At 55.4% G+C, this 22,657-nt stretch overlaps 3 protein-coding genes and 1 non-coding gene across 5 annotated transcripts; all 4 read right to left on the reverse strand.

Annotated features, from left to right (window-relative positions):
• Positions 1 to 44: 44 nt before the first annotated feature.
• Kri1 (KRI1 homolog) lies at positions 45 to 7,906 on the reverse strand. Its single transcript, XM_048340660.1, is given in 20 exon segments — positions 45 to 384; positions 950 to 1,048; positions 1,126 to 1,190; positions 1,703 to 1,833; positions 1,916 to 2,042; positions 2,113 to 2,186; positions 2,272 to 2,347; positions 3,548 to 3,718; positions 3,805 to 3,900; positions 3,999 to 4,125; positions 4,566 to 4,699; positions 5,005 to 5,024; positions 5,027 to 5,081; positions 5,163 to 5,259; positions 5,409 to 5,458; positions 5,536 to 5,590; positions 6,487 to 6,604; positions 6,981 to 7,086; positions 7,604 to 7,674; positions 7,779 to 7,906. Coding segments are annotated over 20 exon segments (2,106 nt in total). The 5' UTR covers positions 7,873 to 7,906.
• Positions 2,985 to 3,091, reverse strand: LOC125349842. The gene has a single exon (XR_007210639.1). It is a non-coding gene; the product is annotated as a U6 spliceosomal RNA (small nuclear RNA).
• Positions 7,907 to 8,365: 459 nt separating the features above from the next.
• On the reverse strand, positions 8,366 to 10,984 carry Cdkn2d (cyclin dependent kinase inhibitor 2D). The gene is made up of 3 exons (XM_048342322.1): positions 10,952 to 10,984; positions 10,477 to 10,633; positions 8,366 to 9,274 (listed from the first exon to the last, which is right to left on the reverse strand). The coding sequence occupies exons 2-3, from the start codon at positions 10,615 to 10,617 to the stop codon at positions 8,915 to 8,917; spliced, it is 501 nt and encodes a 166-aa protein (XP_048198279.1). The 5' UTR covers positions 10,618 to 10,633; positions 10,952 to 10,984; the 3' UTR covers positions 8,366 to 8,914.
• A 1,615-nt stretch (positions 10,985 to 12,599) lies between these two features.
• Ap1m2 (adaptor related protein complex 1 subunit mu 2) lies at positions 12,600 to 22,255 on the reverse strand. Of its 2 annotated transcripts, none has more exons than XM_048342276.1 (12): positions 22,117 to 22,255; positions 20,700 to 20,856; positions 19,902 to 19,969; positions 18,246 to 18,376; positions 17,954 to 18,101; positions 17,728 to 17,854; positions 16,772 to 16,914; positions 16,617 to 16,688; positions 15,798 to 15,956; positions 14,833 to 14,958; positions 14,002 to 14,077; positions 12,600 to 12,978 (listed from the first exon to the last, which is right to left on the reverse strand). In XM_048342276.1, the coding sequence occupies exons 1-12, from the start codon at positions 22,156 to 22,158 to the stop codon at positions 12,956 to 12,958; spliced, it is 1,272 nt and encodes a 423-aa protein (XP_048198233.1). In that variant the 5' UTR covers positions 22,159 to 22,255; the 3' UTR covers positions 12,600 to 12,955. The 2 variants fall into 2 exon arrangements, with proteins under 2 accessions (XP_048198233.1, XP_048198231.1); XM_048342274.1 differs by having other exon boundaries at positions 16,772 to 16,920.
• Between the last annotated feature and the right edge of the window lie 402 nt (positions 22,256 to 22,657).

Genomic DNA, 22,657 nt, shown 5'->3' on the forward strand with positions numbered 1-22,657 from the left:
GGCCTCTGGAGGAGACGTGGCATGATCGTGGATCCCTGCAGCCCTTAGGGGTGTCCCTTGGGTCCTTTCGGTTTCTTCCCTCGTCGCCCCAGCTGCCGGAAGTGCAGGCGTTTTGCGTTGAGGCCGAAGGCCTGCAGTCTTTGGCGGCTGAACTCACGGCCACCGAGGGTCACCGTGGGACCCAGCAGGCGTGCCTTCTTGCCCCTCCGCTGCTTTTGGGGTGTGGGCTTTGTGCTGGGTGGCCCCAGGGCTTCCTCTTCCTGAGCCAGGGGGCTCTCGGGCCGGGGCCGCTTCCCCCTGGTGCCATCAGGAACTGGCAGCTGTGCCTGTGGGCCAGCTGTGGCCAGCTGTGGCTTTCCTGTGCCTTCCGTGGGTGTCTCTGTCCTAGTGGGGGAACATCGGAACTCAGAAAGCCAGGCTGTTTCTCTGCCCGTCTCCCCTTCTCCAATTCCCTAACTTTATTGTGTATCCACTACTAGAATTTGAACTTGGGGTCCAGTGCAAGGTAAGTGGGTTCTCTACCACTTGAACGCCTTCCCTAGCCCCTCTTTTGCTTTGGCTTATTTTTTCTAGCATGATCTCATGTTTTTGCCCAGGACAAGCCTCAGACGCCCCTCCCCCCAAGTTCCCCTACTTATGCCTTCCACCAACTGTTCGTGGTTTGTCTGTTCAGATGGAACCTTGCTAATTTAGTGCCACGTTAACCTGAAACTGACCTTCCTACCTTTGGAGCAGCTGGGGTTACAGGCATGCACCACCATACCTGTCTCCTACTTTAAACACTTGGATTTACTCAATATTTAATAGCCAGATGACTTACAAACCATAAACTTACCTCTGGTTCATAGATAAGAATATGGCCCCGAGTGACACACCTGTGAGCTAGGTCTGCCCGACCCTTGGCCCCTCCCGACCCCCCATTCTCACTTCTGCCACCCCTCATGCTTACTCCTCCCGGCAGAGTGATTTGAAGATCTGCCTCTTCTTCCAGGAGTTCTGGGCTTTCTGGCTATATGCTCGCTTGTCCTGGAGCTCCTCATGTTCTGACCTGTGGACCCAGGACACGACGGTCATCAGATATGCCTGGGCAGGGCTGGAACCTGCAGCCCTCAGCCCGGCCATCACCTGTACATGCAGGTCTTCTTGAGTGAGCACCAGCGGTTCAGCTCCTTGTCGTCCGCCGCCAGGATCTGTGGGGAGGGGGGACCCCAACTCTGAGCCCTCAGTCCCCTCAACATGGACACAGGGCAGGGATGGGCTGTTACTGGTTACTTTTTTTAACAGTTTTTTTTTTTTTTTGGTACTGGGGATCAAACCCAGGACATTGCACTTGCTAGGCAAGCGCTTTGCCACTGAGCTACATCCCAGCCCTACTGGTTCCTTTTTAAACTGAGGCACTGGTGTGGTTAAAGCCCTTATGCAGCTTCACAGAGCCTGGACTGGAACTCCAGGCCTGGACACTCTCCTTGGCTTTTCCTCCCTCAAGACTGGCGCTACAGCACTGGAGCTGCAGCTCCACCTCGAGCTTTCTGGCATTAAATCACACACAAGTCACTGGGCCTTTCCTGCCCAGGCTGGCTTTGATCTCAGCCTCCTGAGTAGCTGGGATTACAGGTGTGGGCACTGGTGCCAGGCAAGCTCTGGTGGCTCATGGGAGGAAGAGTCGGATCTTCCCTGGGGCTGGCTCCCCTAGGACCCCAACCTCCTCGGTGCTGAGCCCAAAGTCGCAGGGGACCACGGCGCGGTACTTGAAGCGGCAGGGCAGGTCATCGATGATGTCCTCGTAGTCTAGGCGGTAGTACTCGTCCAGGTACTGCTCGAAGGTCGTGTCCCCTGCAGGAGGGAGACAGAGGGTTGGGTTGCTGCTCCCAGGTCTGTGCAGCCTCTGTGGCCCCTGTGACCCCCCAGACCTCACCAGGGTCAAACACGGGCTTGTCCTGCCCCACGGCTGCTGCGAAGGGCGACTTGCGCTTCTTCTTGCCTGTGGTGGGGGCCTCCCGCTTCTTTTTGCAGGGCTGGTGGGGGTCATAGTCGGCGTCCATCTGCCGGACACACAGGTCACTGGGGCCTGCCCCTAGGGCCCTGCTCCCCCCACTCCTAGATGGCACCTACGTTGAAGTCAGGGTCCTCACAGTGGGGTTCCTCCTGGCTCCAGGCCCCATCCCACATGTCCCAGTTCCAGTCATCTGCTTGGGAGAGAAAAGTGAGGTGAGGAGGGGCATCCCCCCAAAACGATGGGACCCACCCACTGCAATCCTAGACTATGGTCACCTTCAAACCCATCCTCTTCCTCAAATTGTGGCTTCTCTTCCTCAGCGGTGCCGTAGAACTCGTCTCCGAAGCATTTCTGTGGGGCCAGGCTGGGGTGAGCAGGGTCTTGGGTCCCCATCAGGGCACCCCCTCCCCCAGGCTCCAGCCCGCACTCCCCCACTCCCCCACCCAGGCCACCATGGCTCTACTACTACCTTGCTTGGTGGCTCACTTGAGGTAAACCCCAGTACTGCACATCCCCCCCCGCCCCCCCCCCCCCCACATACACACAAGAAAAAGAAAGTATTAAAAGAGAATATGGGGCTGGGAATATGGCCTAGTGGTAGAGTGCGTGCCTCATACACATGAAGTCCTGGGTTCAATTCCTCAGCACCACATATATAGAAAAGGCCAGAAGTGGCGCTGTGGCTCATGGTAGAGCACTAGCCTTGAATAAAAAGAAGCCAGGGACGGCACCCAGGCCCTGAGTTCACACCCCAGGACTGGCAAAAAAAAAGAGAGAGAGCGAGCTAGAAGACCTAAACCTAAGAGACCCTGACCTAGAATGTTCTGATTTAGGAATTTTTCCATTTCACAATGGTGAGAATTCTTTTTTCTTTTATGAGTACTAATGGTGCTTAAACTGAGAACTTCAGGCTTCTAGGCAGGCACTGTACCTCCTGAGCCACGTCCCATCCCTGGTTTTTGTTTTGTTTCTGGTTCTTTTTTTTTTTTTAAATATGGAATGCTTCATGAATTTGCATGTCATCCTTGAGCAGGGGCCATGCTCATCTTCTCTGTATCGTTCCAATTTTGGTATATGTGCTGCCAAAGTGAGCACGTGGTTATTTTCTTTTTTCTTCAGAAAATTATTTTTTCTGAGTATGTGGTATTGAGGAAATGAACCCAGGGCTTCATGAATGTGAGGCAAACACTGTACCACTGAGCCACATTCCCAGCCCTTGCAGGTTATTTTCAGGATAGAGCTTTGTGATCTGTGCTGCCCAGGTTTGGCCTCCCCCCCATGATCCTTCTCAGCCACAGAAAAGCAGGTGACTGATGTGAATATTCACAATTTACCCGGATAGAACCCTACCATGAGATGAGAAGCCTTTGCAATGGGGCCCGCTGGTCCCTGAAAACATGAGCTAAGCCTTGGGGCACATCCTTATAACAGCCCCGCAGAGCCCCGCTTTCATAGCCAGGGAGGTTAAGCCACTTCTTTGAGGCCACACAGCCAGGAATCAGCCTGACTGCACAGCCATGGCTTCTGAGGCCTGGACAGAGACAGCTGTACCTGCATGAGCTGGTCGTGCCGGCTGGGGTCGAAGTCCTCCTCCAGGTCATGCTCTTCCAGACCCAGTGTTTCGTTGCCTGTCACCTGCCTCAGTTTCTCCAGTTTGGCTAGAATCTCCTTCCTCTTCAGGTTCTTCAGCTGCTTCAGCTCCTCCTGCTTTCTGGCTTTCTCCTGGGGGAGGGATGGGGGGGCCAGGGATGGGCTGGGGACCCTGTTCCTCCTGCCCTCCCTCCCCTCTCCTGCCCCCTCCCACCTACCCTCTTCTTCCGCTCCCTCGTCTCCTCTCTCTTCTCCTTTCTGCGTTCGTCTTTGCGGCGCACAGAGGAGGTGATGTTTCGTGGGAATGTCTTGACCTGGGGGTGGTCAAGGGGCGCTGTAAATGAACCGGGGCCCTCTGGGAGCAGAAATGTGGGGGCCATGACCTCCCACACCCCCATCCTTGGTCACACACCGAGGCTGAGTCTGGCTCCTCAAAGCGGAAGTTGTACTTATGCTCAAAATCTTCCTGCTTCTTCAGGAAGAGCTCACCCTCATCCGAAGAGTCCTCCACGGCCAGCTGGACTAGGGGGCCGGGGGGCCTGGGGGACAAGTGGACGAGGCATGGCTGCGGGAGGGGAGACCCGCTCCTTCTCGTTTGATACCACGTCAGAACCCACCATGACACTGCAGGGCACATGCTGCTGTTAGCCATTTCCAATGTGTGGGGGGGAAAAGCCAGGGGTTGGTGGCTCACATCTGTAATCCCAGCTATTCAGGAGGCTGAGATTTGAAGATCACAGTTCAAAGCCAGCCAGGGCAGCAAAGTCAGTGAGAATCTTAGTTCCAAGGAACCACCGGAAACCAGAAGTGGGGATGTGGCTCAGTGGTAGAATGCTGGTCTTGAGCAAAAGAGCTCAGCACCCAGGCCCCAAGTTCGAGCCCCATAACCAACAAGAAAAAAAAAAAAGCAATGCAAGGAGCCTTTTGGCTTCCTGACTGGCACTTGGAAAAGTGCCACAAGGTAAGCATGGTAGCTCACCCTTCCTCTTCCTCCTCTTCCTCCTCCTCGTCGTCCTCTCCTTCCTCCTCATAGCGCTTATTGAGGATGTAATCCCGAAGGAACTGCTCTCCCTCATCCAGCCCTGGGTTGTTCCAGTATTCTCTGAGGTGTTCCTGAAAAGAGGGCAGAGGTGACAGGACACAGGAGGGAAGAAGGACAGGAACAGGTGCCCAGTGGGCTGGGGGAACTGAAAGTTCAAGCCCAGCCTAGAGTAGATGAGATTAGCCCACATTTTATAGACAGAGAAACAGACTAGTTTTTCAGCTGTTAGTAGCAGTGATGGAACCCAGGGTATCCTGAATAGTGAGCGCATGCGCTACCGCTGGGTTACACCTCAGCCTCAGATGTGCCTTTGGCTGCCCTTTCATAGGGCCACTTTCTTGCAGACATTGGGTGGGAGTAGAACGGGAGAGCTTACCAGTTCCTTCATGGACTCGGGTTCTGAATCTCCTTCTGTCCCTTCAGCCACTCAACATAGTCTGCCTCTTCTTGAGCCTGGGGAAAGCCAGAAATGAGGGTCCTCAGGACCCCCAGACACCAGCCCCACTCACCGTCTAGCTAGGCCTCAGAGCCCACCTTTTCCTCCTGGCTTTTAGTGTGTTTTTTCAGTAATCCAGAGCCACCTTCCCCAGCACTGTCCTCGTCCTCGCTGTCCTCCACGAATGCTCGGAAGCTGCTCATGACAAAACCCCAGAATGAACCCTGGTGAGCCAGCCTGAGCACACCTCTCAAATGCTCAGCTCTGTTGGGCCCAGGTGCTCTGCAGGCCCCACCCCCGAACGTCACTTCCTGTGCTGTATCACCCCCTCAGGCCAGGCTCACCTTTCCTTGAGTTGCTTCTGTTCTTCCACATAACTCTGTGACAAGTGTTGCTGTGGAGGAGAGACTAATGAGGGCCTCGGCCCCAGCCACGCCCCCAGTTCTCTTCCCCAGGCTTCACCCCACCCACCTTGAGTCTCTGATAGGAGGGCTCCCCGTCAGAGTTGTCCTCATCTTCGTATTTGCTGTTGTAGGGAAGGAGAGCTTTAGAATACAGTGCCTAACTCACAATACCTCCACTTACAATGACTTGACTTTACAATGGGTTTATTGGCCATTCACTGTATTTTCTAGTCTTGGGGGGGGGGGTGGTGGTGAGTGCGTTGGGGAGCTCATCGAGGCTCTTGCTTTCAAGGGTTCCCTTGATTCTGAAGAATCTTGGGCTTAGTTTTTTCTTTGTACCTGCCTTGGGGCTTGAACTCAGGACCTGGGCACCGTACCTGAGCACTCTACAACTTGAACCACACAGCTTCTGATTTTTTTGTGTGGGTTTAACTGGAGATAAAAGTCTGCCAGAGGGGCTGGGGATATGGCCTAGTGGCAAGAGTGCTTGCCTCGTATACAGGAGGCCCTGGGTTCAATTCCCCAGCACCACATATACAGAAAATGGCCAGAAGTGGCGCTGTGGCTCAAGTGGCAGAGTGCTAGCCTTGAGCAAAAAAGAAACCAGGGACAGTGCTCAGGCCCTGAGTCCAAGCCCAGGACTGGCAAAAAAAAAAGTCTGCCAGAGGGCTGGATATGGCCTAGTGGCAAGAGTGCTTGTCTCATATACTTGAAGCCCTGGGTTCAATTCCCCAGCACCACATATACAGAAAATGGCCAGAAGTGGCGCTGTGGCTCAAGTGGCAGAGTGCTAGCCTTGAGCAAAAAAGAAGCCAGGGACAGTGCTCAGGCCCTGAGTCCAAGGCCCAGGACTGGCCAAAAAAAAAAAAAAGTCTGCCATACTTTCCTTCTTGAGCTGACTCTGAACATCGATCCTCAGATCTCAACCTCCTGAGCAACCAGGTGCTCCCAGCTCAGGTTTTCTTTGTTTTTTACCTTGACCCCTAGGTTCTCCCCAGGTCCTTGGAAAGCCCCTTACCCTTCTTTCTCCAAGATGACCTTCCTCTCATAGTCTTTCAAGTACATGGGCTTCGCTTTCTTCTGCTTCTCAGATGCCAGAGAATCCTCCTCACTCTCCGAGGATGAAGATGATGATGCTGGGGACCCCCCAGAAGAGAGCTGCCATCACCCACAACCTCCCTCTCTGCCCCTGGCTAAGAACCACACGGGGGCAGGACTGAATTCAGGAACAGGTCATACTTTCTATTGTGCCAAGCACACACAGAGAGAGATGGGCAGGCTCCATTCAGGAATTCTCAGCTTTCTGATGGTATTTAAATGCACCATGGGATGTAATTCCCCATACAATCCCATCTTAACTCCTCTGTGGTGCTCAAGATCACTCTTCCCCCAGAACATAACCTTAACCATTCCCCATCTGATGGAAGCACTTCAGATGGAAAACAATTCATTACATAGCCAACGATCCCTAAGGTATTTGATTAGATCAGCCCTCCCCCCACACCCCCAGACCTGTTTTCTGATAGAAGGTGACATCTTTCTGATAAATGCAGGGGTCCTTCTTCTTCAACAAGGAGAGTGTCCTGTAAAAGTCTCGCTCCTGCTGGGGGTCAAATGCCTAAAGCAGGAAAAGGGGAGGAGCTGGCATCAGAAGGGGGCGTGGAATAACTTGGGACAGGTAACCCAAAGGGTGGGGGGTATGGGCAGGGGCAGGTGTTGGAGGGGGAGGGATGCAGGTGCATGCAGTACGGCAGGTCAGAGGTGGGGGGCCTGGACTTTGGAACTGGGGTGCTCAGGCCCTCCTGGGGGTGGGCGGGGACGACCACAGGTCGTGACAGAACGACTGGGGGAAGGGGAAGAAAAACAAGGGACTGACAAGTGAGCTAAGGGGGAACTTGAAGGGGTTCTTCAGAGTTGAAGTGGGAAGAAGCCGGATGTCCCACGTATCCTAAGATGCTCCACACCAACGATCAGACCCTCGGGGATGAGGAGGCCCGGCAGGGTGGTGGAGGGGAGGCCGGGCGGGCACAGGGGGGATCCGCGATCCTGGCTTGGGGCGGGGGCGGCCCTGGGAGGGTCGCGGGGTCAGGGGTGGTAGCGGGGACGCCGGGCCTGGCTGGGGTCGGGAAGCGCACCACGCGTTCGTCGCCGGAGTCGGAGTCGGAGCTGGAGCCGCCGCTGTCCCGGTCCCCGTAGCGATCCTTCACTGCGGGCGCAGACCGGGCGCCCCCGCGTCAGACAGGCCCCCCGCTTCCCGGGGGAGCCCCCTCCAACACGCTCACACGCCCCGGACGGCCGCCCCGCACTCACGGCGCTGCAGCTCCTCGCGCTCCCGGTAGCGGCCGTAGCGGGCGGCGAAGGCCGCGTTCACCCGCAGAGGCGACGATCCGCGCGGATCCGGCATGGCGGTGCTGGGCTCCAGTGCGCATGCGTGAAGCCGATCCTGAGGGGCGTGGTAAGAGGCAGCCACGCCCATGCCTGGCTGTGAATGGCGGATCACGTGAGCCGCCATGGCCACGCCCCTTTTGTCTTCCGGCTCCCACTTTTGCCTTTTGACCGAAGTCCCTGGCCCTGAGGCCGCGCCCCTTCGGGGAAGGCCGCAGCCACCGCCCACCCTCCCCACCCTCCCTGGGGCTCCGGGCACCCAGCTGACATCTGGGGGGCCTTGCTCCACTCGCGGTTTCCTGCCTCCCTTCCGTTCCGACTGAGCCAACCGCTGCTCCACCCAGCTTGCTCACTCGGGCGCCCTGGGAATGACCATCTGTCCCCCTGCTCCCCTCCCCCCTCCGCGCCCCCAGCACCCCCGACCCGCGACACCCCTCCCCACTGCTCAGTCCACCTGCACACGCGGTGCCCCCATCCCCGTTTCAGAAATCAGAAGCCAAGCCGCGCGGAGATCAAACACAAATCTTAATTTAATGGGTAAAAACATTTAAGTTAGCACATACCAACAAGCTTAATAAATAGAGTCTTCTGTACAAGAGACTGGAAAGAGCTTCCCTCCAAATATGAAATGAACTCATTGCTACTCTTTATTGATTTGAAACGCTCCCCCTTCCTCCATGCCCGAAGTAGGGCGCACCCACACTTTCCAGACCTTCCTCTACCCCCTCTGCTCTCCCCAGCACAGCTAGCCAGCCAAGGTCACCAGGTTCCAGAAGTCCCTGGAGACGATGACCTCACTCTAGGGCTAGGGCTTTAAAGGAGAAACCGAACCGTTCAGGTGGCTGTGGGCCTGTAGGAGCCCTCCTCAATCCAACACACCAAAGTGAGAAAAACAAAATGAGAAACGTCCCCCCTAAACACACAGCACTCCAGAAATCAACACCAACAATGCCACAAATGGCTCCTCGCTCCCCCTCCCCCCCCACCTGGGTAGTGTTTCTCCCCTGCTCTTCTGACAGCACCCAGTGGGGTCCCCCTGATCGAAAGGGGGTCTCCCTGGGTCACAGTGGGATCACCGTGTGCCCCTGCAGAATGTCCAACAGGTGCTGTGCCCCTCTCTGCCGCGCCAGCTCCAGGGGGGTGAGGCCCCTGGCATCCCGATGATGGAGATCGGACTCTGGTGCCAGGAAGCTGACCACGGCGCTGTGGCCCTCCCGCACAGCCAGATGGATGGGCAGCGCCCCGGTGCCATCTGGCACGTTGACATCCGCGCCATGCTCCACGAGGACCTTGAGGGTGTCTAGGAAGCCCGTGCGGGCTGCATCGTGGGCAGGACTTGTGCCAGAGGCATCCTGGACATTGGGGCTAGCGCCTTGCTTCAGAAGTTCTAGGGCGATGGCAGGGCTGCCGAACATCATCACCTACATGAGAACAGGGAGTCAAGAGGGTCCCCCGGAGGAAGGGGCGTCTAGAAAAGGAGTCATTGGAGAGAGAAGTGGCTTTAGCAAAGGTAGAGTGGGAGACAACCATCCATGAGTGAGGTCAGACAACAAGGTCTCGTGGAAAGAGTCTCTCTCTCTCTCTCTCTCTCTCTCTCTCTCTCTCTCTCTCTCTCTCTCACACACACACACACACACACGAAGCCGGTCACTCCGCTCAAATTCAGGGAGACCCCAATGCAGAAAAAAATAAAAATCTCAGAACTACAGAGTTGTGGCTCAAGTGGCAGAGTGCCAGCATTGAGTGAAAAAGTGAAGTGAGAAAATAAGGTTCTGACTTTTATTGGAGAGAGAGAGGAGAGAGTGAGAGTGGAGAGAGAGAGGAGAGAGAGTGGAGACAGAGACAGAGACACAGAGAGAAGAGAGAGAGAGAAGAGAGAAATAGGTGGGGGGGGTGTATGTGGAAACTTTCAAGGAACTGAACCAGAGACCCACCGCGCTCCCCCCGCCCCAAATGGGAGAAATCTCCAGGAAATCTTAAAATACCCTCTATGGAACTGCAAACTGCTGCCCAAAGAACTTGCCAGTCCTCTCAAGGGAAAAGACACATAGAGGAGACTGGGGCACTTGAAGCTCCTCTCCCCAGAGAACAACCCTCTCCTTGCTCCCCCCAATAGAGACCTCAGACAATATGACAGTGTATTATCAGGGGACATCCACAAAGGTGCCAGGAAGCCGTTCAGCCCTCAGAAACTTAGACAGAAGCCACACCTAGTAATTAGACACCTTTCAGATAACACACACCCCTCTTCCCCAGGAAAAAAAAAAGGGGGGGATCTCCCCTGGGTAGATATGAATCCTTCCATCGAGAGACCGGATCTGCACTGAAAGCTGTGGGAAACCTGAGCAGTCCCCAAGGAACGGGATGGGGGTGGGGGTGACAAAGAGGCTGAACCCCCAACTAGTGGGCGGGGGCGGGGCTGTGGAAAAACAACCGGAGAACCTGAGTCCTCCCCTCCCCCACCGGCTACCGAAGAAGAGGGGCCCTTGGGGAGCCTCACCAGCACGGGGGACCAGGCACCCCCGTTTGGGAGGGTGGGCGCCGGGGTGAGGATGCGACTGGAAGGACGGGGTGGGGGGGAGGGAGTTCTCGGATCGCGGCCTAGGCTTTGCCCCGGCCTCACCTGCAGCGCCGTCTGGCCGAAGCGATTGAGGGCGTCGGGGTGCACCAGCTCGCGGTGCAGAAGGCGGTGAACCTCGAGCACGTCGCCCCGGGCGGCGGCGCCACTCAGCCGGTCCCCCGCGCGCACTTCCTCCAGCAGCATGTCGCTCTCGGTGGGTCTGTGAAGACGCCCCCACGCCAACCCCAGCACCACCCCCGGTCAGTGCAAAGCAGGAGGGGAACCCCAACACAAAGCTGCCCCCAGGCCTCCGCCGCCGCCAGACTCCCGGGGGCCTGGGCTACGATCCCCGCTGGCCGGCCTCGGAGCTCCCCGGGCGACGACCCCCGGCCTCAGCCTCCCCACGCCCGTGTGAGCGACTCCTCCCTCCTGTCAACCCCAAGAGGGGCTGGGAAGCAGGTCCAACCCCATCTCGGGCCCGCCCGCAAGGCCCAGCCCGGCGCCCGCCCCTTGGGGGCCGGCGCTCCCCGCAACTCACCCTCCGGCCGCCTCCTTCTCCTCCTCCCCGGGCGGAGTCTGCTCTGAGTCTGCGCCGCCACCACTGCCGCGCCCGCCGCCGGGGCGGGGCCAACGCACCGAGGCCATGCCCGCCCGGGGGCGGAGCCAGCGCCGAGGCCACGCCCATCACCGAGGCGGGGCCATCGTGCCCGAGACCACGCCCCCACGAGCACCGCCTCTCTTTTTTTAACGTAAAGCAGAACTTTTTTACCTTTTTAAACTTCTTTTTTGGAACTTGGGATCGATCCCAGGACGTTGCACTTGCTAGTCAAATGCTTTGCCACTGAGCTGCAGCCCAGCTACAGAAGCATTATTTCTTTAAAATAGTGATTTTAAAAAATTAATGCAAATTGGGTACAAAATAGCTTGTGATATTTCTAGTTCAGGGCCCGTGCACCTGAGGCCACGCCCCCAAGAGCTTGACGGCCCCTCGCCCGTTATTTGGTCACTTTTTCGCACTGTTACTTTAAATTTTTTTTAAAGGAATACTATAAAATTCGTGTCAAAAAGCATGAGGTATTGCAGGAACTCTATTTTTTGTTTGTTCTGAGCCTGCGCCGCGGTGGTGCGGCGGGGAGGGGGCGGAGCCAGCGCGCTCCAGGCCACGCCCCTCCTGGCGGCGCCCTTTGTTTTCTTACAAACTCGCTACTTTGTTGAGAGAGCCTGTCTGTGCCTACTCCGAACCTGCCGTCGCCCCGCCCGCCAGGCGCAGGCGCGGGAGCGGGCCAATGAACGCGCGTTACTGGGGCAGTTTCAAGCGCGGGCGCGGGCGCTGCGGCTCCTGATTGGTCAGAGCGTGGCGACCGGTGGACCACGACCCTGGCGGGGTTTTTTCAGTTTTCAAACTTGTCAGGCGGGCGGGAAAGAGAGGAGACTTAACCGACTCTGGGGAGAAAGGTCAGAGACTGGGTTGGACGGGCTGCTCCCAGACTTGGGTGCGTCCGGGGAGGACGGAAGAGAGGGGTGGTATCTTCCAGTCTGGGGTTCCACACTTCCCTCGCACCCTCCCAAAAAAACCCTATGTTAAGAGTCTAGGACGCGCTCGGTGCTTTCTAGCGATAAGCTGCAACAGAAGAAAACAACTAAAATGAGATGGGAATCAAGATGGCTAAAAAGGCCCGACGGCTGCCACGTGGCGAGCACCCAGCCCCACATTCAAATTTTCCCTGGGCCCGCGGATGTCCATCCGGGAGAAGCAGCCGGCGGTGGGGAGGGGGAGCTGCGATGCAAAGGCCCTGTGGTGAGAGTGGGCCAGGCTGAGGGAATGGGAGGGAAGGCTGGGAAGGGAAGTGTTGGTGGGAAGAAGTTATGGCACATCAAAGCCCAGTGGGCTGTGGCGATTTTTATAATCCGGAGACCTACCAGGCAAAGGCCCAGAGCCGCAGATCCACGTCTGACTTAGAATTTAAGCCTCCCTCTGGCGGCCAGGGGAGGAACATACTGATGGGACATAGAAGGTGGGGGGGCAGGGGGAACCAAGTATGAAAATGACCACCCTGCAATCCCCCAAATCTCCCAAATGGGCAGTGACGGAGCCTGAAAACCTGACACGTGTTACGTGCCTCCCCCCCTCCTTTAGTCTTTTGGGAATATCCCTGCCACCCCCCAGTCACCAGCCAAGAACAACACAGGCAGTAGCTGGATATCTTTTAATGACACACTAAAATTCCACGGCCCCTGGCTGGGCTCATCAGTTAGGAAGGAGAGGGACCCCAGAAGCCCCCCTGAGACAGGTCACTACAAGAAGGCACTCAGGAGAGGGCTACAAGCCCCGCTGCTATTTCTTCATATAAAAATGAGGGAAGGAGAACCAGATTGTCCCTCCCAGCCCATGGGTAGAGGAAGGGGGTCAGGCAGGAGCTGAAAGCGAGTACCCCTCAAAGGAGCACAGGGACACAGACACACATGTGCTGCCCTCTCCCTCCAAAATCTGCAGCCAGGCTGGGAGAGAGGAAGGCCTGAGTCAGGCCCATTCCTTTTTCTTCTAGCTTGTTCGAAGTTGATAATCTGCAGTGGGGGGAAAAAATGAAAGACCATCAAAAAATGAAGGAAGAGGGGAGGAGGGAAGGGAAAGTAGAGGGCTGGAAACGTGGCTTAGTGGTAGAGTGCTTGCCTACCATGCATGAAGCCCTGGGTTCGATTCCTCAGTGCCATATACACAGAAAAAGCCAGAAGTGGTGCTGTGGCTCAAGTGGTAGAGTGCTAGCCTTGAGCAAAAAACAACCTCAGGGTTCAAGTTCAAGCCCTAAGACTGGCAAAAGTAAAACAGGTAGAAAAGTCTGCATTCTTATCTCCCATTAACAACCAAAAAGCTGGAAGCAGAGGTGTGGCTCAAGTAGTAGAGACCAGCATTAAGCCAAAAAACAAAAAGAAAGCAAGAGCAGGAGACCCTAAATCCAAGCCCCCAAACCAGCATACTAACATGTACACACACACACGATGGCATTGGATTTTGAGACCTTAAGATGTGAGGCCATGGGCTGGGAATATGGCCTAATGGCAAGAGAGCTTGCCTCGTATACATGAAGCCCTGGGTTCGATTCCCCAGCACCACATATATAGAAAATGGCCAGAAGTGGCGCTGTGGCTCAAGTGGCAGAGTGCGAGCCTTGAGCAAAAAGAAGCCAGGGACAGTCCTCAGGCCTTGAGTTCAAGCCCCAGGACTGGCAAAAAAAAAAATAAAAAAAATTTAAACGAAACAACAACAAAAAAGATGTGAGGCCATGAGGCTCTCTGAGCTCAAACACCCCAGGTGGGGTGGAGGGTGTTGCAGGTACAAAGGTTCTTTTTCACTCGTGATATCCTTGAAAATATTTAACAAAGCTCAAGGTAGTGTAACCATAGTTTAAGCTGATTTTGCAAGCACCAGATGGCTTGCTAAGAGTTTAGCTTCTTATCCAAACCTGACATCCATCCTAGAAATAGCCACCATTTTTTCAAGATGTGTAAACTGAGCCCAGGGAAAGGCGGGGGCAGGCATGGGCAGGCCTGGGCCTTGAGTCCCTTCTATCTCGTGAAGGGTTGCCTTACCACCACTCTGGGTAATGTAGCGGACCCAGGGCAGTGCCTGGTAACCACTTTTCTCGATGATTTTCATGTAGCGGACCTGGAAGGGAAAATAAATTGGAGGGCTTAGGACTTGTGTGAGTAAGAGGTGAACCCAGAAAATCCATGTGGCACAAATTAGGGAACTCTGATGACAGGGGTTGTGAATAATGAGGTCATGTGACAGGGACATAAAAGAAGCGCTCCAAGCCAGGAAAGAAAGAGGTAGCTGAATATGGGAAGAACAGTTTGGGTCCGGGTGCCATGGCTCACGCCTGTAATCCTAACCACTCAGAAAGCTGAGATCTGAGGATTGCAGTTCAAAGCCAGTTCAGGCAGGAAAGTCTCTGAGACTCTTATCTCCAGAGAACTACCCCAAAACTGGAAGGGGCACTGTGCCTTAAAGCACCAGAGTGCCAGCTCTGAGTGAAAAAGTTCAGGGCCAAGTGCCCAGGCACTGAGTTCAAGCCCCAAAACTGGCACCAAAACAATAAACAGAATTAAAAGTGGAAGCCAGACAGACACAGTTTGGGACAGGTGGCATGGGCCAAGGGTGCAGCACACATTATTCAGGTAAAAGAGGAGGAGCAAAGTGACCCAGGTGGTGGGGGCCGGCCTGGGAGTGGAAGGGGCCCAGTCCAGGGGGAAGGTGAGGGGAACTCAGGCTGGCAGGACAAAAGGTCTCAGTGCCAGGGAGTGGCCAGGGCAAGGCCATTTAGGGACATGAGGACATGGGCCCGGGAAGTGGGATGACAGGAGACAGAGGGCAGAGGAAGGCACAGACGCCCTGGAGAGGCTCTTTCCTTCTACCCTCACCTGGATGCCGGAGACAGTGAAGTAGGGGATCTCAAACTTGACCCCGATGGGGGGCCGGCCCTCCACCTCCTCCTTCTCCACGCTGGGGAGGCCAAAGTGGGCCCGCATCAGGTACTCCTTGCCTCCCTGCAGGCACGGGGGGGTGGGGGGGGGGGAAACAACAGGACTCATGGCAGGGACACCACCCTCCCCAGCCCGGCCTCAGAGCAGGCTCTGTCCTCAGTCCCTTTTACAGAGGTGAAAATTAAGGCTGCTGGGCATGGTAGCCCCTATGTGTAATCCCAGCTACTCAGCAGAGAATGGGAGGACTGAAGTTCCAAGGCCAGTCCAAGCAAAAATGTCACAGTCACCCCCCATTCCCATCTCAACCAATCAGTGGGGTGCACGGGTCATCCCAGCCAAGCAGGGGGCAAACATAGTAAATCTCAGGATCACAGTTCAAAGCAAGCCAGGGAAAGCCGGCCACTGGTGGCTCACGCCTGGCATCCCAACTCTTTAGGAGGTTGAGACCTGAGGATCGCGGTTCAAAGCCAGCCCGGACAGGAAAGTCCATGAGACTCTCATCTCCAATGAACCACCAAAAAACCGGAAGTGATGCTGTGGCTCAGGGGGTAGAGCACCAGCCTTGAGCTGAGGAGCTCAGGGGCAATGCCCAGGTCCTGAGTTCAAGTCTTGTAACTGCCCACACACACACTAAAAAGGCCCAAAAGGAAGATAACAAGGCCTCAGTTTCCCCCTCTGTGGAACAGACTGGGCTGGCTTCCCCTTCTTTTACTGGTGAAAAACACGCGCATGGCAGCTCTGTGGCTGGCTCTGTGGCCTCCCCGCGCATGCGCAGGACAGCTCTGTGGCTCCCACGCCAGGCCCAGACTGGCTGGGTGGCCTCCCAGCGCATGCGCACCCCGCTCCCTGGCTCTCCGCAGCCCCCACCTCCCCCATATGCTGTCAGTCCGTAGCTCACGCACCGGGAAGGACTTGATGCTCCAGATGACCACGTTCCTCTCGGGCACATACTTGGCGCTGCCCACGCTGGTCTTGAAGCGTGGGGAATCGGCGTCGCTGGGCACGGGCACTGCGATCTCCACGCCATTGGCCACGGACTGCTTCTTGAACTGCCCCTTGGCCTGGGGACAGGGTGCAGGTCACCTCCTCTCGCCCTGTCCTCTGCATACAGGGCCTGCGGGGTGCTGGGGATGGAGCCTGGGGCTGTGCGTGAATTTAGAGGGGGGAACCTCTCTTCTATTAAGCTGTACGCCAACATACCCTACCAAGGTGTGTGTGGGTCCTGGGTCTTGAAATCAGGGCCTGGGCACTGTCCCTGAGCTTTTTGGCTCAGGGCTGGCACTCTACCACTTGTGCCCCAGCAACATTCCTGCCTGTTTTTGGTGCTTCATTGGAGATAAGTCTCATAGACTTTCCTGCCCAGACTGGCTTGGAACTGTGATGCTCAGATCTCAGCCTCCTGAGTAGCTGAGATGACAGGTGTGAGCCGCAGGACCATCATGAGTTTTTGTTTTTGTTCTACCAGTCCTGAGGCTTGAACCCTGGGCCTGGGCACTGTCCCTGGCTTCTTTTTGCTCAAGGCTCACACTGGACCACTTGAGCCATAGCTCCACTTCCGGCTTTTTCTGAATAATTTATTGGAGATAAGAGTGTCATGGTCTTTCCTGCCCACACTGGGCTCCAAACCAGAAACCTCAGATCTCAGCCTTCTAAGTAGCTGGGATGACAGGCATGAGCTATGGTCACCTCCAGTTCCTGAGTTGTTAATAATTGCCTCTCACCTTGACCATGATTTCCACTCGGCTGTGAGAAAACTTTTCAATGACAGATTCAATCCAGATTAGAGGTTTGACCTGCACATAGGAGGAGAGAGGAGTTCTGGTTCTGACAGACTATGACATCATGCCCCTCCCCCCAAAGCTTCCACAGGTCTCACCTGTGTGCTGAGGCGGTAGGACATAAGTTCAAAGTCACCGTCAGGTGGGATGAAGGAGATGGTGCGGTCATTGTCAAAGCGAGAGAGGCGGACGCACTGGTGGAACTTGACATCTTCCAGCTCCACAGACTTGTTCTTGCTGCCTGAAACTCGGGGAGGCCAGCAAGCAGAGTGACCCTGGGAGCCAGGCCAGGTGCCCCCATTTCTGCTTTCTGTAGCCATCCCCCCCCCCCCCCCATCGGCCCAATGACAGAGGAGGAGATTGAGTTTGGCAAAAACAGAGACCAGAGCCAGGTGCTCACCCCTGTAGCCCGAGCTTCTCAGGAGGCTGAGATCAGGAGGGTACAGGTTCTTAAATCAAAGTGGAACCTAGTAGGCACCAGATCCTCAATAGTGAACTGGCAAGCTGCAGAACCAGCCTTGACCAGTGGATGGCAAACGAGCACTTATTTAGATGGGGGCCTAGCACTGTGGAAGTTTTTTGCTTAAGGCTGGCACTAGTTGAACCACACCTCCACTTCCCACCTTTTGATGATTCATTGGGCATAAGAGTCTCTCAGGGGCTGGGAATATGGCCTAGTGGTAGAGTGCTTGCCTTGCACACATGAACCGCTAAGTTCAATTCCTCAGCACCACATATATAGAAAAAGCCAGAAGTGGTTCTGTGGCTCAAGTGGGAGAGTAGGAGGGACCCTGCTAAGACCCTGAGTTCAAGCCCCAGGACTGGCAAAAAAAAAAAAAAAGTCTCCCTGACTTTCCTGCCCAAGCTGCCTTTGAGCTGTGATCCTCAGAACTCAGCCTCCTGAGTAGTTGAGATTACAGGGGGGAGCCACCAACACCTGGCTGCGCGCGTGTGTGTGTGTTGAGGAGGGGGAGTGGAAAGGAGGTACTGAGTCAAATGCCAGCAGAATTCTCTGGCACCCTTTTGTACCCCTAGGAGGGCCCCTCGATCTTACGGCCAGTGAGCTCAAAGAGCACGCGGTCATTGAGGCCCAGGCGCAGCTCTGGCATTCCCGACAGAAACACCTTGAGCTTGATGGTGCCCACTATCTCACTCAGCAGGACGCTGCCATTGGCATTAACCTGTGGGTGGACACAGGGCGGGGGGTGGGGTGGTGAAGCCCAGAGTCACGTGTGCGCCCTCCCTCCACCATCACAGGACATGGAGGGGCAGGGGCTCACCAGCAGGTTGACAGACTCGATGACATCAATGAAGACTTCATTCTTCTTATACTTGATGCCCTCCGAGCGCCAGGACACAGCGTTGGTGACGGTGGGAGGCACGCGTGACTTGCCCGTCTCCAGCTTGTTGCTCTGCTGAGTGATGTACCTAGAGGGACACCACTGGGAACTCACAGCTAGGGACTCGGGCCCCGTGGGGGCGGGTGATGTGCCTGGCGGGACAGCACTGAGGACTCACAGCTAGACTCGGGCCTCATGGGGGTGGGGGCACTCCCACTTCCACTCAACTTACTCCTGCAAGATCTTGCTGTCCGTAGTCTGGGGGTACCCAAAGTCCATGAGCTCATCCAGCAGCTCGTAGACGATCACAAAGTTGTCCCGGATGCTCTCCTCCTCCAGCTCCTTGAAATACTCAGAGAAGACCTGGGGGTCCCCCAGAAAGACCCCCACCACACACAGTGGCTCAGCCATTCACACACCAAGCAAGGATGAAGACGATGTGATGGGGTAGGGAGAGCCCATGGGGGTGTCTGCCTTCACAAGCTAACGAAAAAATGGGTTGGTACTGTGCTGGTGGCACATGCCTATAATCCCAGCTACTCAGGAGGCTGAGATCCAAGGATCACAGTTCAAAGCCAGCCTGGGCAGGAAAGTTTGGGAGACTCCTATCTCCTTGGAACCACCACAAAATTGGAAGTGGCGCTGTAGTCAACGTGGTAGAGCACTAGTACTGAGCAAAAAGAGCTCAGCAACAGCATCCATGCCCCGAGTTCATGCTCCAGGACTGACAAAAAAAAAAAAAATGGTTAAGTCCCCAAGATGGAACCAAAGTGATCCAATAAACTGAAGAGAGAAAGGAAACATAACCAGGACAGGGGCCTACAGGGTAAAGGGATCTGGGAAGATGAATGGGAGTTGGAATCAAAGCCTTTAGCCAAGTGTGGTAGTGCACACCTATAATCCCAGCAATCAAGAGGTAAAGATAGGCGGCTGGGAATATGGCCTAGTGGTAGAGTGCTTGCCTCATATACATGAAGCCCTGGGTTCAATTCCCATGCTAATTATAATCGAAACCATCACATAGAAAAGGCCAGAAGTGGCACTGTGGCTCAAGTGGCAGAGTGATAGCCTTGAGCAAAAAGAAGCCAGGGACAGTGCTCAGGCCCTGAGTTCTAGCCCCAGGACTGGCAAAAACAAAAAAGGGGGGAGTAAAAGGAATATCAAGAAAGAGTTCCAGGCCAGCCTGGGCTATATAGTGTTTCTCAATCTATAAATAAACAAGAACAATTCAGACACCAGTGGCTCAAACCTGTAATCCTGTGTACTCAGGAGGCTGAGATGTGGTGTGTGTGTGTGTGTGTGTGTGTGTGTGTGTGTGTGTGTGTGTGTGCCAGTTTTGGGACTTTTAACTATGGGCATAGGTGCTGGCCCTGAGCTTTGCTCAAAGTTGGCAACTCTACCACTTGTGCCACAGCTCTACTTCTAGCTTTGGTTTTGTTTTGGTTTTAGTGGTTCACTAGAGATAAGAGTCCCACAGACTTTCCTTGTCTGGGCTGCTTTGAACCTGGATCCTCAGATCTTAGCCTCTTGAGAAGCTAGCACCTGGCTGCAGGATTTATCAAAAGTCATTTCTCTGGCTTCTGCAGAGAGGGAGAACGATTTCTTAGAGGCCACACAGCCAAGAACGGGGGGAGCTTCAGGTTGGATTCCAAGTCCTCTTGGCTCAGATTGGGGCTCATACACTGTCTCAGAGGTCTGTGTCTCCACCCCCAGCCCCACATGGCTCTTACCCAAAGGGAAAAATGACCTTTCAAGCAGCAGATGGAGAAGAGAAATGAAGCTTTATAGAATCTAAATAGGGAATGCTCAGGGAAAGAGGACTTCTGAAAGAGGTAGGCACAACAGGGAGATAGACAAGGCAGCTGGCCAATGGGAGGCTGGGACTCACCTCCACCGTCTTGTAGAGGAAGGAGTAGACCAAGGAGGCATTGGCGTTCTTCAGCGTGGTGGCCACCACTGGGAGGGCAGCAGGTAAAGGAAAAGGTGCCATGTTGGGGGCTCACCTGGAATGCAGCCTATAAACTTCCACTCTGGTCACCAGTACTCACACCTGCAATACGAGCTGCCCAAGAGGCTGGCATCAGAGAATCACAGTTCAAAGCCAGCTCAGGCATAGACGTTTAGGAGACTCTTATCTCCAATGAGCCAGTAAAAAGCCACAAGCAGAACTGTGGCTCACGTAGCAGAGCACCAGCCTTGGAGCAAAAATCCACATATAAATAAAAATCTCAGGGCTGGGAATGTGGCTTAGTGGTAGAGCGCTTGCCTAGCATGCATGAAGCCCTGGGTTCGATTCCTCAGCACCACATACACAGAAAAAGCTGGAAGTGGCGCTGTGGCTCCAGTGGTAGAGTGCTAGACTTGAGTAAAAAGAATCCAGGGACATTGCCCTGAGTCCAAGCCCCAGGACTGGCAAAAAAATTAAGTAATTAATTAAAAATAAAAATAAATAAAAATCTCAGGGACAGTGCCCAGGCCGTAAGTTCAAACCCCAAGACTAGCACCTACAAACAAAACCCCAAGCCTCCACTGTCTCCTGTCACCATCCCCATCTTAACACACACACACACACACACACACACACAGAGCCTGAGTCACAGCCCAGGGGCTGGGCAAATTTTGTCCTCAGCCCAGCCTTTCTGGTCCTGTGCTTCCCCCCCACCCCCAGACCCCTTGGGCTGGATACAGTAGAGGTTGCTGTGTTTGATCCACAGGAAGTGCACGCGGCCATAGCTGAGGAGCGGGGTGAGGGCGCCTTCCTCCTCTCTCTGCATGAGCAGCGGCATGAAGCGCTCGATCTCACTCATGGGGACGTCCCCTTTGTAGTTTCGGCTGATGAGGGGCTGCGAGGTGGGCAGAGAGGAGGGAGTCCCCCACCATGACCAATCCAGGAACCCACTCTTCACCCTGGGACCTCTGAGGATCTAATTGCACCCTAACTTCATAGCTGAGCAGCTTGGACAAAAGCTCTCGCCCTGCATGCCTCAGTTTCCCCGCTGGTGCATGAGCATGGGATACCCAGAAGCTGAGGCATCCAGGACCCTCACTGTACCTGGTTCCTACTCATGACAACTCAGGGGAATGTTTAGGATTGGGGGTGCAGTTTAGGGGGTGTTTACTTGATATGCCCCATCTCAGAAACCCTGCTTCCAACCAATCAATCCATAGATCAGTTGGTGAATCACACTGGACTTAGCTAAAAGGGGTTAACCGTGAGTTCGATGCTAGGGTCACCTCTGTTTTTTCCAGATTGGAGGAATCATGGTTGCAACCTACATTGGTCAAAGGTAATGGAGCTGGTTCTGATTCAAAGCACCTAGCTGGGGAGATTGGCTTGATTGATGACTGTGGGGTTTGAGTGCAGTCTCTGTGCTTTTCTGCTCAAGGCTAGTGTTCTACCACTTAAGCCACCACAGCCCCACTTCCAGTTTTCATGCTGGTTCCTTGGAAATAAGATCTCACGGACTTTTGGCCTGGGCTGGCTTTGAATCCTGATCCTCAGATCTCAGCCTTTCCCCCCTCCCCCCTCCAGTAGCTGGGATCACAGGCGTGAGCCACCAGCCCCTGATGGTCCTTTTGAAGAAGACCCACAAGGCTACGTGGGGGGCCCAGGCTGGTCCTGAGCTCCTGGGCTCAGGTGCGCTGCTTGCCTCAACCCCCACAGCTGGGACGGCAGGCACACAGGCACAGCCCGCGGTGTCATTTCATACCATGAACACCAGTGACTCTCACCAGTTTGGTCCCAGAGCCATTAGAGGAAGAGAACGCCAAAGGCACAAAGGGGGTGGGTGAGTGCTGCCCATTCTGGAAGCCATTGCTCCATGATTAGACGCCTTTGGTTTGCATCACGGCTAAGCTGCACACTGTCACTTTCTTCGGGTAGGGACTTTTCTTATGCAGGGGAAACTGAGGCACATGCCCCAGGCCCAGGATTTATGAATGCTGGAGCCTGGATTTCCCCCCAGGGGCTCCCCAAGGACTGCTAGGGGGTGGGGTGGGAGGTTGGTGGTGGGGAGGGTGCCCCTGGTCCTCTAGGACTCGACCGTGGATTCCAGGGGGCACGGCTTCACCCGACCGTCCCTCTGCCCCTCACCCAGCCTCACCTTGCCCTTGACGTCCAGGATGAAGACGGCCGAGGCCGACATGGTGGCGGGTGGCAAACTGGGAGGCGGGGACCGAGCGGCTCAGCTTCCTCCTTCCTGCGGAAGCGCCCGCGCCCAGGTGAGCCCAGGTGAGGGCGTCTTAAAGGGGAGGCCGCCAGGTGAGAGGCGTGGTCGGCCGATGGGGTGGTGGGGCAGAGGCAGTAGAAGCTGGGGCCGGGGCGGGGGCGGGGTGGGGGCGGGGCGGGGGCGGGGCGGGGCGGGGGCCAGGGGCTGGGGCCGAAGCTGGGCTGTCCTGAGCTTTGTTGTGGTGGTTCAAGGCTGGCTGCTCCACCACTCGTGTCACAGCTCCACTGCTGGCATCTTTGGTGGATCATTGGTGATAGAAACTCACAGACTTTACCAAGCTGGCTTCGAACTGCGATCCTCAGATCTCAGCCTCCTGAATGGCTGGGATGACAGGCTTGAGCCACGGGCGCCCGGCTAGGAACTGGGGATAAGGGGTAGCCACTGAAGTGATGAAGATAATTCATCTGTTGTTATG

Source organism: Perognathus longimembris, chromosome 3 (assembly GCF_023159225.1).
Source record: "Perognathus longimembris pacificus isolate PPM17 chromosome 3, ASM2315922v1, whole genome shotgun sequence".
In the NCBI taxonomy this organism is placed as follows: domain Eukaryota; kingdom Metazoa; phylum Chordata; class Mammalia; order Rodentia; family Heteromyidae; genus Perognathus; species Perognathus longimembris.